The sequence below is a fragment of the Leptonychotes weddellii genome, chromosome 6, assembly GCF_054177405.1.
Source record: "Leptonychotes weddellii isolate Sample4059 chromosome 6, ASM5417740v2, whole genome shotgun sequence".
In the NCBI taxonomy this organism is placed as follows: Eukaryota; Metazoa; Chordata; class Mammalia; order Carnivora; family Phocidae; genus Leptonychotes; species Leptonychotes weddellii.
In genome coordinates, this window is record NC_138374.1 from 769,288 (window position 1) to 784,235 (window position 14,948).

Consider the following 14,948-nt stretch of genomic DNA (forward strand, 5'->3'; position numbering starts at 1 on the left):
GGGCAAGCATTCTGGGGCAACTTCGGGAACAGAGTCACCAATTCACTGAAGCTGTCCACCTGAGGCAGTCCTTGCTGACCAGCTGGGTGCACCATGGAGTAAATAACATCCCCACATCAGCAGGACTATAAAAGGTCCCAGACACCCAGGAGATAAAGGTAAACAGGAGGGGCCGTCACACCCAGAGGCTGGGAGAAGAGAATTCACCTGCCAGAGGCCTTCTCTGCCCCTCACTGGGGGCAGTGTCCTCCGCGTCCAGGCGCAGTGGGAGGGCAGGCTGTGGCTGCCACCTCTGCCCAGCTCTTACAGACTAAGGCCACCAGACTGACCCTCGACCCCATGCCTCAGCACCAGCCCTGCACAGACATGCACCAGCCCACCACCCACACCCGGCTGTGGGGCAGAGAGGTTGAGTCCCAGGAGCCAAGGGCGGCCGGGGGGCCCCAACGCAGCTGTCCTCGCTCCCGCCTCGCCTGCATGACCACACTGGAGGGCAGACACCGTCCCAGGGGCCTTCCATCCTCTTGGGAGGACCGGGCATCCCGTGTGCCTGGCCAGGAGAGGTGGCGCCGTCTCCCACGGACACAGTCAACAGTCTGCCAAATACTGTTATCATGACACCACCATCATCAATGCCACTCTCATAGTGGTACAGCCAAGGACCGTCGGCGGACACCTAGTTTTTAAAGGCAGAGGCCAGAAAATGCAAATGGTGAGCACAGAAGCCTCCACCCCACGCCGCAGCGGAAGGAAGGCCTCCCTGCCCTGTGCCGGCCCCACGCAGCCCCAGGATGCGGAACGGTGCGGCTGCCTTGGAGCAGGTAGGCAGTGCCCGCCAAAAATAAATGCGTGTGTGTGTGTGTGCAGACGACGGTTCACAGCAGCAAGCCGGAAACGACCCTGCGTCCATCAACCGGTGAGTGGACACGCCGCGGGGCGTACACCTCACGGAACCCCACTCAACCCTAAGAAGGGACAGAAGTGTGACACAAACAGGTGTGGGCAGAAAACCGGTACCAGGCACGAGGACCGCAGACCGTGAGATTCCGGCATTCGAGATCCCTGTGGAGGCAGAATTCTGGAGCCGGAGGCAGAGCTGTGGCACCGAGGGCCGCCGAGGGCCACCGAGGGCCGCCGAGGGCCGCGAAGGACGTGCCCGGAGACGTGTGGGGACAGCCGCACCACTGCAGACGCCTCCCAAAGTCACTGAGCGGCACACGTGCGCGGGGTGAGCTGTGCCGCATGCAGACCGTCCCCAACAAAACGGCAGGGAGAAGGGCACGCTGGCGCCCGCAGCCCCAGCCGCCGACCCCCTCCCGGGCCGTGCGGACCGCTCTGACGGGGCCGGGCACCCAGCAGGCCTGCGGCTCTTCCGATTCCCTCCGGCCACCGCGGCAGAGCCCACATCCCACCCCGCAGCGGCTGCCGCTCATGAGGCCGGCCCCGCAACACGTGCGACGGGATGACAGCCACAAGAGCGGCCAAAACACAGCATGACGAAAGGGGAAGGAGGGACAGCACAGAGCTGTCACAGTGCGCTGTCCCCAGAAGGGACACTACAATTCTGCCGGCCTGCACCGGGAGGCCAAAGGACTCCTCAGAACAGAGCAGCCTCAGGAGAAGCCCGACCACGGGAAAGCACACCCTGTCCAGGCAAGGGAGGAGCAAGCTGCCACAGGGGCCTGCTGGGTAAAGGGCGGGTCAAGAAGGCAAGTGGGGGGCGCCTGGGTGGCTCAGTTGGTTAAGCGACTGCCTTCGGCTCAGGTCATGATCCTGGAGTCCCAGGATCGAGTCCCGCATCGGGTTCCCTGCTCGGCAGGGAGTCTGCTTCTCCCTCTGACCCTCCTCCCTCTCATGCTCTCTGTCTCTCATTCTCTCTGTCTCAAATAAATAAATAAAATCTAAAAAAAAAAAAAAAAAAAAAAAAAAAGAAGGCAAGTGGGGACGGTGAGGGGGCAGCCAGCACGTGCCCCGGAGCCCCGGCAGGGGAGCAGGCCCGCCAAGGGCGAGAGCGCGAGCCTCGCTGGCGGCGACACCGGGCAGCACAACCAGGCCATCCCGTTGGCCAGACGCAGGAGCCCACGCTCGGGGACAGGGGATGGACCAACCCAGCAGCCCGGGCACAAGTAAGGAAGCCTTGGGTGGGCAGGAGGGGACCAAGACCTTTGAAGGAAGGGGCCTGGGGACAGCTGACAGCACCTCACCCTGCCAGGCCCCCTCCTCTACGTGCCACAGCCCCGTGCCGGGTGGCATTCCTGCCTTCCTGGTGCACCAAAAGCCCAAGCGGGGAAGCCGGCAAGCCCCCGGTCACACGTGCTACACAGCCTGCTCCAGCCCCACATCTTCCTGTCACCACGTGGCCCTGCAGACTCCGACACGTGGCCTCACACCAGCACTGAGGGCAGGATCCCTGCCACCAAGACTCAGGCCTGGCCGTGCCTCCCGTTGCAAACCTCCAGGTCCTAGAATAACAGCAAGTCACTCCGGGGCCCTGAGACGTGGGACAGAAAAGGAGGGTGCCTGAGCCCAGGTCAGCAAGCCCTGGAGCAGAGCCAGGGCTGGACTCCGCCGGGGGTGGGGGGACGGTAACATGCCTCCAGGATGCAGTCCCAGACCCAGCTCCCGTGCTCGCGGCACAGAGGAAGGACAGGGCAGGATGGAAGGCCCGGTGCCAGGCTCAGGGAGGGCACAGATTCAGCATGGGCTCCAAGGCTCCGGGGCAGTTCACTCAGGGCGGGAACTCTGGGAAAGCTACCCCTAACACCATCACGTTCTGCTCAAACACATGAGGGGGTACAGCCCCAGCCCCCACGTCCCCACCAGCCCCCAACCCCAAAGAAGGGCCCCAGGCCCCTGTCAGAGTGAAGGAGGGAGAAGACAAGGGGCCTGAGCTCACAAAAACCCACCAGTGGGTCAGGATTCAAGGAACAGCTGACCCCAAGGCCATGCTCCTGGGGATGGGGTTGAACTATTCACCAAAGGGAAAACCCAAACCAGAGTCAGCATTCTCCTCGAGCCTGCGTGTCACCAGCGTGCTTCCCTGTCAGCCTGGAAAAGCCCCTTCTGTGTGCGGGCACCAAGACCAGCCACCAGGCAGAGCCCCATCACCCCTGACCCGCTCCGGATCGTCCCCACCCTGAGCCACCGTCCAGGGACCGGGCCAGTTGTCAGTGGACACATCTAAGTGGACACTCTGCTCCAGCACCTTTTCTATCTCCCAAAACAGACCTTGTAAAGTCAAAACGTAAATTGTGAGCAACAATGCAGGCTCTCTCTCCATTCCCATCATCAGAGGCCAAGCAGAGGCAGGGACGGTAAGGAGAGCCTGCAAGATGGCAGAATCCCAAGATGCTCTCCCCAAACACAGGCCCGCGACGCAGCCCAGCCTTCCCTGGACCCACATGCAGGCTCTACCTCAAACCCTCCCACCATGGATTTACGGGAATCATCAGTCACATCAAGGGACTAATGTTCTCATCCCCCAAAGCCAACGGCTTTCACACGGGTTTCATTTTCAGTGCAACTGGATGAGCCACGGCTTTATCCTCATTCATCGCTAAAGGTAAGAGACCCCAACGGCTTCCTCATCGATGGCTCTGTGAGTACGCACACGACTGAGCTCTCCCACGAGCCCAAGCTCACGCCTGGAGCGGACCAACTCAGCACCCGCCCCTACCAAAGATTCAGTATCTGGACACTTGTCAGGCTCGGACACACACTGAAATATCATCTGCTGCCCCAAAAGGGAGGCTCTGGGGAGGGGGCCAAGGCTTCAGCGTTCTGTGACCACACGCCACACCGGGAGGAGGGGACCCAGAGCAGAGCCTGCCACCCCGAGAAGGAAGAGCGTTATGGGGCACCCCTCCCCGGCCTGGCCAGGCAGGAACTGGGCTTGAGCCTGCAGGCCAGCTACTCTCCCCAGTGTGTCTGGGGAGTAGATCGAGGCAGGACAACCTCAGATGCCCTAATTAATAAAGCAGCAACAGAAGACAGAGGTCACGGACACTTTATGTTCACCTCGGGAACATTCTCTCTGCCACCTCTCTTCCCCAGCCCCCACAACCAAGTTGGAAGGACCCGGGGAAACATGGGGAAAACATGGCTGTGTCCCAAGAAGTGACAACAGACGGGTGACCAACACACTGCCCAGGCCCTCCACTGCCATCCTGCCTAGCTGCCCGACCCCCACCTATAGGACCCCATTCCTGGACACAACCCACCTCCCAACAGGAGACCCTCCTGCCCACCAGGATGCGGAGATGGCCAACACTTAAGGACCCAGTGCTCTGCCGGCCTGTAGCAAGCCCCCCCGCCACCCTGCTTCCTCATCACCCTTCCGGGTCAAACAGGGGCTCCACAAGGGCAATCCACTGGGAGGCAGGCCTGGGTCCAATTTCTGTAACTTCCAAACTGGACCCAACGTATCATGGAATCACACCTCAGCGCAGGTCTCTTCCCCCCAAAACCTGTGTACGACCAGAGACGGACCCAGGGCTGCGCTGGCCCCCCACCCCTGCTCTCTGGCTCCCAGAAGGGCACGCTGTCTGTGTGTGATGCAGGCTCTGAACGCAAATGGAGGGACCTTTCTCAGTGATGTCCCACCAGAATGCAACTTCTCAGGGTCACCCAGGCCGAGAGGCAGTGGACATAGATACAATGGTGCAAATACCCAACAAGCCTACCTGCAGTGCTCACTTCACTGCATTCAAAGCACGCAAAATACTGAACACCTTAAATGGAAGACGTGCCTCCCTGTGCCGTGGAAAGCATCCCTCAGCAGCTCTAGAGCTGACAGAGACCGGAAACGCCGAGGATGCCAGCATGGGCAGAGGACACCGTGAGCTCAGAGGCTGCTGGACAGTGATGGCACCCAGCCATCGGCAGGAGGGACGGGACACATGCAGCCTGCATACAAGTAATCGGCAGGCTGAGTCCCAGTTCCTGACCACGTCCAAGGTCGGCACCATGTGTCCGGGGTGAGAGGAGGTATGCAGGGTGCCGATGCGGGTTTCCTGAGCAGAAAGAAGCAGCACCAAAGCCACACCGGGCCCTGGACCACCGCCTCATTTGATGCTACCACTGTGGGAATAGGTAGATCCATATCTACAAAGAGTCCCACACTCTGACAAACAGGCCAAGTTCCTACAGGGAAAGTATACTGAGATCTCAGGTCAGAGGCAATAATGCAAAAAAAAAAAAAAAAAAAAAAAGTGCTGAGCCACCTCCAGCCTTGAACTCTCCCTGTGGGACACAGGGCTGGGGGAGCACGAAGGGGCCTGCGAGGAGGCCCGGCCCGGTCAGCCCCCACCCCTGCACCTAACACACCAGAGCCTGCTTCAGGGGCTGCGCAGACAGAGCCCATACCACGGCTTCGGAAACCCAATAGCCCCAAGCTCTGTGATGAGAACTCTCCACCGCGGCACTGCACTGGGCTTTCCCAAGCCACGGCGCGAGGAGCAGAGCCGATCCCACTGCGCTACAGGCTGAGCCCTGGGCCTGGGTCTCCTTCCTGCCTCCTGTCCATCTGCATGGACACGGTCCTTCAAGGCCTGAGTCCAGACAAGCCCCACAAGGGGTGAGGGTGGCCAGAGAAAGCAGCCAGTGCTGGGAGATGGGGTGAGGAGGAGAGCCCAAAGCAGGGGTGTCCACGCAGCCCAGGAAAAAACCTTCGAAAAAAAGATGACAAGGCCAGGAGGATGGGAAGCAACGAGAACCCTGGAACACGGCTAAGGGAAGGTGAAATGGTGCGGACGCTGGGCCGCGGTGGGCAGTTCCTCCAAAGGTTAAACACGGAGTCACCAAAGACCAAGCAGTTCCCCTCCTCAGCGCGCACCGGGAGAAATGAGCACACGCGTGCACACGAAGCTCGGAGCAGCACATCCACAACAGCCAGAACGTGGAAACTGGCCTCATGTCCACCAGCTGACAACGGGTCAACAAACTGCCGTGAGTCCACGGGTGGGACAGTGTTCAGGCAGAGGCAGGAAAGTAGCACCAACACCCGCTACGTGGTACACTCTGACAACTTTGTGCCCAGCGAGGGAAGCCAGACACAAAGGGCCACGTATGTGACTCCAGGGACTCCAGGGACCCAGAATAAGGAACTCCCTGGAGGCTGGAAGGAGCCTGGTGACCGCCAGGGGCTGGGGGCTTCAGGGCAGGGGGGCTGCTGAGGCACCTTTTGGTTTAGGCACAAAATAGGCTCTAAAACGGACTGGTGAGAGCTGCAGGCGTCTGCAAACGCACCGAAAACCACTTCAGGGGCTGACGAGTATGACCGCGGAACGCCGTCTCAGTGACGCCATCGCCAGAGTCCCTGCCGAAGCAGAGATCCGTGCCGTCAGAGGCCACCCAGAGCAAGCAAGACAGCCAGGAACGGACACCAGCCCTCCAGCTCGAGGCCTCCGTGGATTCCACCGAGCCCGTGTGACCAAGTGCTGGGACAGGAGCTGGGAGAAGGCGGGAAAGGCAGGCAGTAGAGATGGCCCCACAGGCAGGCAGTACTAGCGGAGGGGACGCGGGGTTCAGGGAGCTTTCAGGGCGGGACGGGAACAAGGGCAAAGAGAGCCAAACTGATGGTGCAGGAGAGAGAGGGCCATGTGCCCAAGGGGAGGGTCTGCAGCATGGGGCCCAGGGGAGGGTCCCACGGACACCTGCTGTTGGAAAGGCCCCGGAGGGTGCAGCCAGCTTACCAGCTCTGCAGGACTCAAGGCACAACCGGTCAGCAGGCCCTGGGGAGACGGCTGCTCAGCCGTTGACCAAGCGAAAAGGGGAAACCAGCTCAGAACTGACACAACTCTGAATACGCCGCAGGACAAAGGCCCCGCTGACCCCCAAGGGCAAGCTGTGCTCTCAGACCTCTGCCACTCAGCTAAGTGCCTTTCCCAAGAAACAGCCTTGCTGCGTTAGGGGGGGACCCAGCTCTGAAACCACAGCAGCAAGAATTCACCTCTGAGCTCATTTCTAGCAACAACATAAAGAACAAAAAGCTAGAAACCTCCCTTGTCAAAAATCTGGCCATCTCAAGCAAAACAATGAGGTGTGCAGCCCTGGCCACCCCTTTCCAGGAAAATGGGTAGTGACAGCAGGAGTCTAACTGGGGATTATTGCGAAAGAGCCGCAGGGCTCTCAGGAGGCAATCTGGCGGTCGCAGCAAACCTGGAGAAGCCGCCTCTAGGCCCCCAGCCAGGGAGATGCTTGTGCGGGTTCAGGAAGGGCCACCAGCGAGGACCGAGGGTCTCGGAGTCAAGCCCAGGAGGCCTGGCCCGAGGTCTGCCAGGGCACAGCCATGCTCACGGTAACACAACACGACAGCCTCCTCTTCCCAGCCTGGGTCCTGAGTGACTGGCGGAGCTTTCCAGAGCGTGTATGACGTGTGAGGACATCACCATCCTGACTGCTAAAGCAACGTGCTCGGTTTCCGCTCCTCTCAGGGTGTCCCTACCAACGTGGTGTAAACATTGATAGTCATAACCAAGTAACCCAGAGCTCTTTGGGGTCCTCCACAATTGTTCATACTCCACGGGTAACAGTGTGAGAACCACTGTGGGGCAGCTGTGAGAACCCCCTTGTGGGTAACGTCGTAGGGGAGGAGCAACCAGAGGGCCCTGGGGGAGGACCACTGCACCAGCCACGCGGGGGGACACAAGCCAGGGGCACTGACAAGAAAATAGCAGCCTGCCAGACAAATCTCCTCAGCGTCCCCTGCAGATGGGGGAAGGCTGCAAGACCTCAGAAGCGCGGATGCATCACCGACCCGCACGCGGCCTTCACAGCACGCCATGCCTGTGTCTCACCCAGACGCCCCTCCCACGATGACGAAGCCGGGCAAGAAAGCATTCCTTCCCAGGCCACCTTCTGAAGACAGTCCCCCCAGCATGGGAGCATGCTGTGCACACACAGTCACCAGGCAGATCTTCTGAAACCTGCCATACACCATGGAAGCAACACCCCTTCACTCAAGACTGCTCTCGCCAGCCAGGCCTCCCTGTCACACGGCTCCCAACCACAGCAGGCGCCCCAGAGCGTGGGGGAGCCTGGCCAGCGCCCACCCCACACCACTGAGGGAGGACGGCTGCTGCCCCCAAGGCTGAGCTCCGCACGCCCAGAAACCTCTGGGCTACTGGCAGATCCTTGTCTACGGACCTTCACATCGAAAGGCGCCCTGCAAAATTACCCTGTGTGCACTGATTACCAAAACAAATGTTCCTTCCAGATGTAAACATGATGCCAAACTCCATACAGCCATCAAGAAAAAAGAAAATTCAGAGACAACATGTTGGCAAACAAAAGTAAATTAAGTTATCCATTTTAACGTCAACAGAGAGAAGCGTGCATATACAGCTGAAACACAACAGAAACGCTAGAACTCAGAATCAAAGATTACTGGAAAGAATGTTTGCACAGCAAAATTCTTTTCCCTTTGAGACTCAAATGCCCCACCATGCTTAATTTTCCTGACATTTCTGAGGCTTTGAAGCCTCAGCGAACGGATCTGAATCATCTGAGCAAAACCATGTTATAGTGGCGTGTTACTGGAAAGCTGAGAATAGAATGCTAAATATACAGACACACACCCATACAGGGCACTTTTGTAGAAAATGATCAAACGCGGAACTAGATAAAGTTGTCCGAGGGAAACAGGGAAAACAGTTCACCTCCAACGGGGAAGCAGAATACATGGACGCCTGGAAGTTAAAATGAGAAAAAAACCCACAAAAATAGCACCTACTTTGTGTCAAGGAAAGCAAGCCTAGCCCGTACATGACCTTAGCTTGCTGAAACCCTTCACCCATGCCCGCTGCCGGCAAAGGAAGGCTCGGCAGGACGCCAGAACCTTCTCCCGGAATCCAAGTCATGCCTGTATCACTGGACCAGCCCACGCCCACTGCTCACCTAGCGAGGCCTCCACAGGCTCCATCTGTGCCATCACCCTTTTCTCTTAAACAAGCATGCCACTTGGAGCCGCATTCTGCTGTATTTGGGTTGGCAGTGCAAGTACCAACAGCGGGGTGGCACCGCGGCTCCAACAGCGAACTAGGTCAGCCTGGGCCTGCCTCAGAGTTCCAGGCGCCCCAGTCCCTGGCTCCCTCGGCTCCCCTCGGCTCCCCTCGGCCGGCGGGCAGCCACCCCCGCTGCCCTGGGTGGCCGGGTGGCAGGCCCCCAGAGGTAAAGGCCTTGGGCAGTCACATCCCTTCTTTGGCCCTGAAAAGCTTGCCGGCATCTTTCTCTTTCATAAACAAGATACAGCGTTCTCCAGGGCTTTCCACCGCCGCCCTTGTTTGAAAACTAGACAGATACTAAGTTACAAGGTAAAACCAGGGCGCCAACGCCCGGAGCCCGGCTGAGCCGCACACAGCGGGCCGCACAGCCCAGCGGACGAGGCTAGCCCACCAGCCAGGGGCGGGGTCAGAAGTCAGGGGTCAGGGTTCGAGGCTCAACGTTCAGGGAATACACTAGGGGCGGGGTCGCGGTTTGGGGCCAGTGCACGAGGGTCCTCATATCAGGATTTGGGGACCTCGGACAGGGATTAAAATCGGAGTTTCGGGCCCTGGTTTCCGGGGCCCGGCTCTGAGGTCGGGGTTCAGCCTATGCAGTCTGGAGGCCAGAGGTGGGGGACCTGGATTCCAGGGTTCGGGGCAGGGTTCAGGGTTCAGGGCACTGGTTCAGGGTCTCAGGATTTAGGGGTACGAGGGTCTGAAGGGCCCAGATTCAGTGTCCACGTCCTGGGGTCTGAGACTCAGGGCTTCAGTCCAGAACCTGGGGCTCTGGGGCTCAGGGATGGGGACCAGGACAAGGGTCCTGGGCTCCGGGGGCTCGCGGCTCAGGGCCGGGACCCAGGGCCGGGGCCAAGTCCGGATCGCGGGGTCCGGGGAGTCCCGGGGGTCCCGGGGCTCGGGGCCGGGCTCGGGGTCGGGGTCCGGTCGCCGGGCACTTACGTCGTCGAACAGCGAGCCCACGTTGGCCGTGACCAGCAGCACCGCGGTGCCCGGGGCGGCCGCCTTCCCCGCCATCGTGGCCTGGGCCGGCGGCGGCCGCTCACGCGGGGCCGGCCGGCCGGGGTCTCCGCGGGCCGCGGCGTCAGCTGCGCCGGGGGGCGGCCCCGGGGCGCATCGCGGGCTCGGCGGGTCGGGCCGGGCCTGGCCGGGGAACGGCCGCGCGCGCTCACTCGCCCTCGCTGCTCCGCGGCCCCGCGTCCGTCGCTCTCCGTCCGCGCCTCACCGCGGCCCGCGCGCAGCCATTAAGATCGCCGCCACTGAAGTTCCCGCAGCCGCTGCCGCCGCCGCCGCCGCCGCTACCGCTGCTGAGGCGAGTCCCGCCCCGAGCCGGGGGGCTGGGCGTGCGCGGGGCGGGGCTGGGCGTGCGCGGGGCGGGGCTGGGCGTGCGCGGGGCGGGGCGTGCGTGGGGTGGGGGGCCTAGGGAGGGGCGGGGCCTCGGGCGGGCAGCCGGGGGAGGCCCGGGAGGGGCGGGGCTGCTGGAGGGGGCGGGGCCACTGGGAGCGGGGCAGGGACTGCAGAGAGACCCAGCGACGGGCGGGGCGCGGCCTAGCGGGGGCGGGGCCTGGGAGGGGCGCTCCTGCGTCGGCGGGGCTGCTCCTCGGCCGCCCTCCCTTCGGTCAGCGGCCGCCCCGCCCCGCCCCTCCCCGCGCAGAGACAGCGCACTGTCTCCGCCCTCCGCACTCCTGTGACGTCACGGCCCGGCAGCGACCGTCCTCCTTAAAGGGGCCGCGTGCTGACCCGAGCGCTGCCTGAGCAGAGGGGCTCCTAGGAGGTGGTCCTATGGCCCGCGCCTGACCCACGGAAGTGGAAGGCGGTGTCCCGGGACATTTAATTAACTCTCACACAGACCGCGTGGGCCCCCACCCAAGGTGGGGTTCAGAGGGGCGTGGAGGCCTGGGCGGGACAGAGGCGCAGGAGGGGAGGTGGGCGGGGGTCTCGGGGCAAGGGGACGCGAGGCGCGGGCTGGGGACGCGGCTCTCGGGACGGGGGTCGTGGTCGGGGCGGGGGCCGCGGGAGCCGGGGTCTCAGGGCGGGGTCGCGGGCCTCGGGACGAGGGTCCCAGGTGGATCTCAGAACTGTTACCAGTGAAGCGTTTTCAGGCAAAGGCTGTCAACAGGCGCCTGGCCGCGCAGCACGCCTCTGAGCCCCGGTCCCCTGCCCAGGCCAGCGCCGAGAGCTGTGCCCGCGTGGCTGGGACGGGGTGGCCAGAGCCAGGACCAGCGTCCGCCAGGCTGGCCTTCAGCAGCTGTGCGCTCTGTTAACCTGCAGGGTCGGTAGGGACAGCGGGCAGCTGGGCCCTTGCCAAGGAAGGCATCCCCTCTGGAGTTAATCAGGGGATCCTGCTTACAGCGACCACCTAGCCTCTCCACCAAAGCCCATTTGACTTAGAAACCACCGTCTAATTCATTCAGCAGGGGTGATCATGCCCACCCAGAATTGGTAAGGTGAAGCCCCATCCTCCAGTGTGTCTGGACGTGGAGATGGCATCTACAGGGAGGTAATTCAGGTTGCAGGAGGCCATAAGGGTGTGTCCCTTTCCCAATAGAATCAGTGTCTTTATAAGAAGAGACCCAGAGCACATGCTGTCCCCCACACACCCTCCCACTCCCAACAGAAATCAAAGAAGAGGTCATTTGAATGGACAGAAGGTGGCCGTGGACAAGCCAGGAAGAGAGCGCTTTCACCAGAAACCAGACCCTGTGGGAACTTGATCTCAGACTGTGGGTGTCCAGAACTGCAAGAAATAAATTTCTGTTGTTTAAGACACCTATTGTGTGCATTCTGTGGCAGCCCAACCAATACAGCATCTCTTGTTGACCTTTTTGCAAAATCAGCACTTGCTAAGGACAGCCTTCATAGAGAGCAAATGAGGTATCACCAACGCCCGGGACCTGCTTCCTGAGAAGTAGCATGGCCTCCTGCCCTGCCCTCGACTGTGTCTCCCCTCACACCTCTGCACTCCCTGGCCGAGGAAGCTCACCTGCACAAGCATGAGCTTGTTTACTCTGAGACTGTGCCTGAATTAGAGAACACCCAGCCCCGTGCCCCACCCTCGCCCAGCACCCACCCTCCTGGCTTCCCCGTTTGACCCCTCCCGCCATCTCCAAGCCGCCGACAGGCCTTCCCATCCGGTGGATGTGCTGGCCCTTCACCTTCACGAAGAAGGATTTGCAGCCCAGCAGCATGTGCCCCTTCTCTGCCCAGCCACCCCCTGCAATGTCATGCATCAGCTCACAAGCATGCTGCAGTGTCTCAGATCCTATGAGGTCCCCCATGTCCTATGCCCCTCCTTACCCTTCCATCTCTGCTCTGTTTACTGCAAACCTTCTCCTCCAAGTGACCATTCTGCCTCAATTGCCAACAGGCCACTCTTCCAGGCCCTCAACTGCTGCTTGTGCCCACACCCCAGTGGGGCCATCCTCACCATTAGCACTGGCTTCCTAATTCAGCAGCCAGTCCCCACCCCTGGCTTCCACCCACCTGACTTACCCTCCAGAAACAGGGTCCGCCCTGGTGACCATGACATTTGCGATCTCGGTCCTCCCTCTGGCTGCCCGTCCCCTCAGCCTCTTTTGCTTGCTCCTCCTGATGCTCCCCCAGGCTCAGTCCTGGTTCCTCCTTCCTTTGTGCACACACTCCCTGCCAATCTCCTCAGACTTTTTCCAGGTGCCTGCAGCTGCACTGGGAAGGGCTATTTCAAGGCCAGCAGACGGCAACAGATTCCACAGTCACTCCTTCCTTCGGAGGCTCGCACTCCAAAGTGCCCACTCGCTGATGCATGGAGCCCACGACCCCCTCAGGCCCTTGGCAGCCTTGTTTGACTCTGTGCCCCAGAGGTGACTTCTCTGGCTTTCTCTGGCCCATCCGGCCTCTCAGATGCTCCTTCCTCCTTCAGACTCCCCCCGCCTGACCCACCCACCCAGTGCCGTGCACACCATCACACCAGCTTTCCTTTCCCCTCTGCCGTGGGCTCCGCCTCCCTGCCACTCCGGCGCAGCCAGCCACAGAGAGGTAACAAATACGTGAATCGGAGCCACATCAGAGCCACCACCGTGCCTGGATCCAGGGCTACCTGACTTTCAAAGAGATACTGAACCCTACACCTCCCCTAAGTTAAAAGCCACATTCATAAAATCATGGGTAAAAAGGGGGCTTACTGTTCCTCACATGTCCTTTTTTGCCTTTGGAACATTGTCCCATGTCTGGATGTTTCCTTTGCCAAAAGAGTAATACCGTTTTTTAAGTTTTGCGACTTATTATAAGTTTTGCAAAGCCCACTTACCCAGCTTCAGGAGAGGCCTGGCCCCCTGGCATCTGGGTCTGCATCTGCCCCTGCAGTGAGCAGGGCAGGGGAGGGGAGGTGGAGGCCGCCTGAGGCATGACACTGATTCTTCCGTAGAAGCCGGCGGGCTCCGACCCAGCCTGCTTGGCCAGATGTTCTCAGGGCTCCCAGAGTTTGGCCAAGTCTTTTGTTAAACAACAATATGCTGCCAGCTGCTGTTTTTAAAAGAACAGCATGTTAGCCACTGAGACCATATCATGACTTCATTTAAGACAGGAACCGATTTATTTATGGATTCGTATCATCCAATGGTTGAGAGGTTCGCAACTGGGATTCCTTATCCACAAGCATGCTTAGAAGTCCTCCTTCGGCCGCTAGATGGATAGATGCACGGCACTCTGTGGTTGCAGAGTGTGTTTCAATCATGTGGTCATCCACTTTCAACACTCCTGCCCGGGGTGTGGGGAGGGATCACCCTTAGTCCGTTGTATACAGCACACTGGGTCCAAGGTCTCACTCAGGCTGATTCTGTGCATAGAGCTCGGCCGGACCCACAGTGAAGGAATCCAGGGCTCCGTCCTCTTGCTGAGGGGCCGGACTCAGTTGCTTTAGCCAGAGGCATATTTGCCGTTAGTAAGTCAACGGCAGCTTGTTACTTCACACTCATCTGGGAAAGGGAGGTTTCTGTCCTTCTGAATTATTTGGATTCTTTCTTCATCAGTCAGCTCTCTCCAGTAACAGCGATCACTTTGCAGGCACCCATTGTGTGTGAGGTGCTTCACAATTGTTATTTCTAGTCCGCATGAGCAGTTATATGAGGTTTGTATCTGTTTTATAGGTAAGAAAACCGAGCTTCGGGAGTAAAAAGCTGGCCAGCTCCACACAGCCAGCCCCGGCAGAGCCAGGACGCCAAGCCGCCGCGATCCTCAACAGCACGTGCGGCCTTACCCTCCGTCCACGCGCTCGTTCCTTTACTCATCACTTATCCATTCGGTGAGTCTTTACTGGGCACCCTCCCTGTGCTGTGCACCACCCCAGACGCCAGGGAAGAGGTGCTAACCGTGCCCAGGAAGCTGAGATCACAGCGGGAGAACCGGCCAGAAATGCACACGGGGCCACTGTAATGAGGCGGCACCGTGCCCGCTTACCGAAAGCCTCCTTATGAAAGCCGCACGCTCATCGTAGAATATCTGAAGTCTGTGGACTTGCACCAATCGTGGTGAGGAGCCACAACGGCTTATGGTTTCACGGCAAACAAACCACGCACTGTGACTCCTTTGACGGGACCTCTGTTAAGTACCGTTTACACTTTGCTCCTCACCCAGCTGATCAGGCCATACACACGGTCCTAGCTCCTCTGTTTAAAACCCAGCACTCTAATGTAAGTGCTTTCTGACACGACTGAAAACTCTCCCTGGAGGCTTTTAATGCCTGAGTCGCAGACGCCTGACAGACACATCGTGTTGCGAGGTCAGGTTGTTTCCATTTCTGCACATCAATCCAGTGCGTTCAGAAAAGGCATTCGACAAAATCTAGCAACTTTTTGTGATTAAAAACTCTTGGCAAACTAAAAATAAAGGGGACTTCCTAAATCTCATAAGTGCATCTGTGAAAAATGTGTACAAACACCGTATGAGTGCTGACAGACACTGCTTGTTGCCTGAGTT

The 14,948-nt window shown here is 59.8% G+C and overlaps 1 protein-coding gene and 1 long non-coding RNA gene across 2 annotated transcripts in view; one reads left to right on the top strand and one right to left on the bottom strand.

Annotated features, from left to right (window-relative positions):
• INPP5A (inositol polyphosphate-5-phosphatase A) overlaps nucleotides 1-10,311 on the bottom strand; it is a 167,131-nt gene extending 156,820 nt beyond the window's left edge. The window contains exon 1 of the mRNA XM_081822987.1: nucleotides 9,939-10,311. Coding sequence (XP_081679113.1) covers nucleotides 9,939-10,013 — 75 coding nt within the window. The 5' untranslated portion in view covers nucleotides 10,014-10,311. The remainder of the gene's footprint in view (nucleotides 1-9,938) is intronic.
• Nucleotides 10,312-10,693: 382 nt separating this feature from the next.
• Nucleotides 10,694-11,765, top strand: LOC115939005 (uncharacterized). Its single transcript, XR_014146047.1, has 3 exons — nucleotides 10,694-10,867; nucleotides 11,268-11,496; nucleotides 11,614-11,765. It is a non-coding gene; the product is annotated as an uncharacterized LOC115939005 (long non-coding RNA).
• The last annotated feature ends 3,183 nt before the right edge of the window (nucleotides 11,766-14,948 follow it).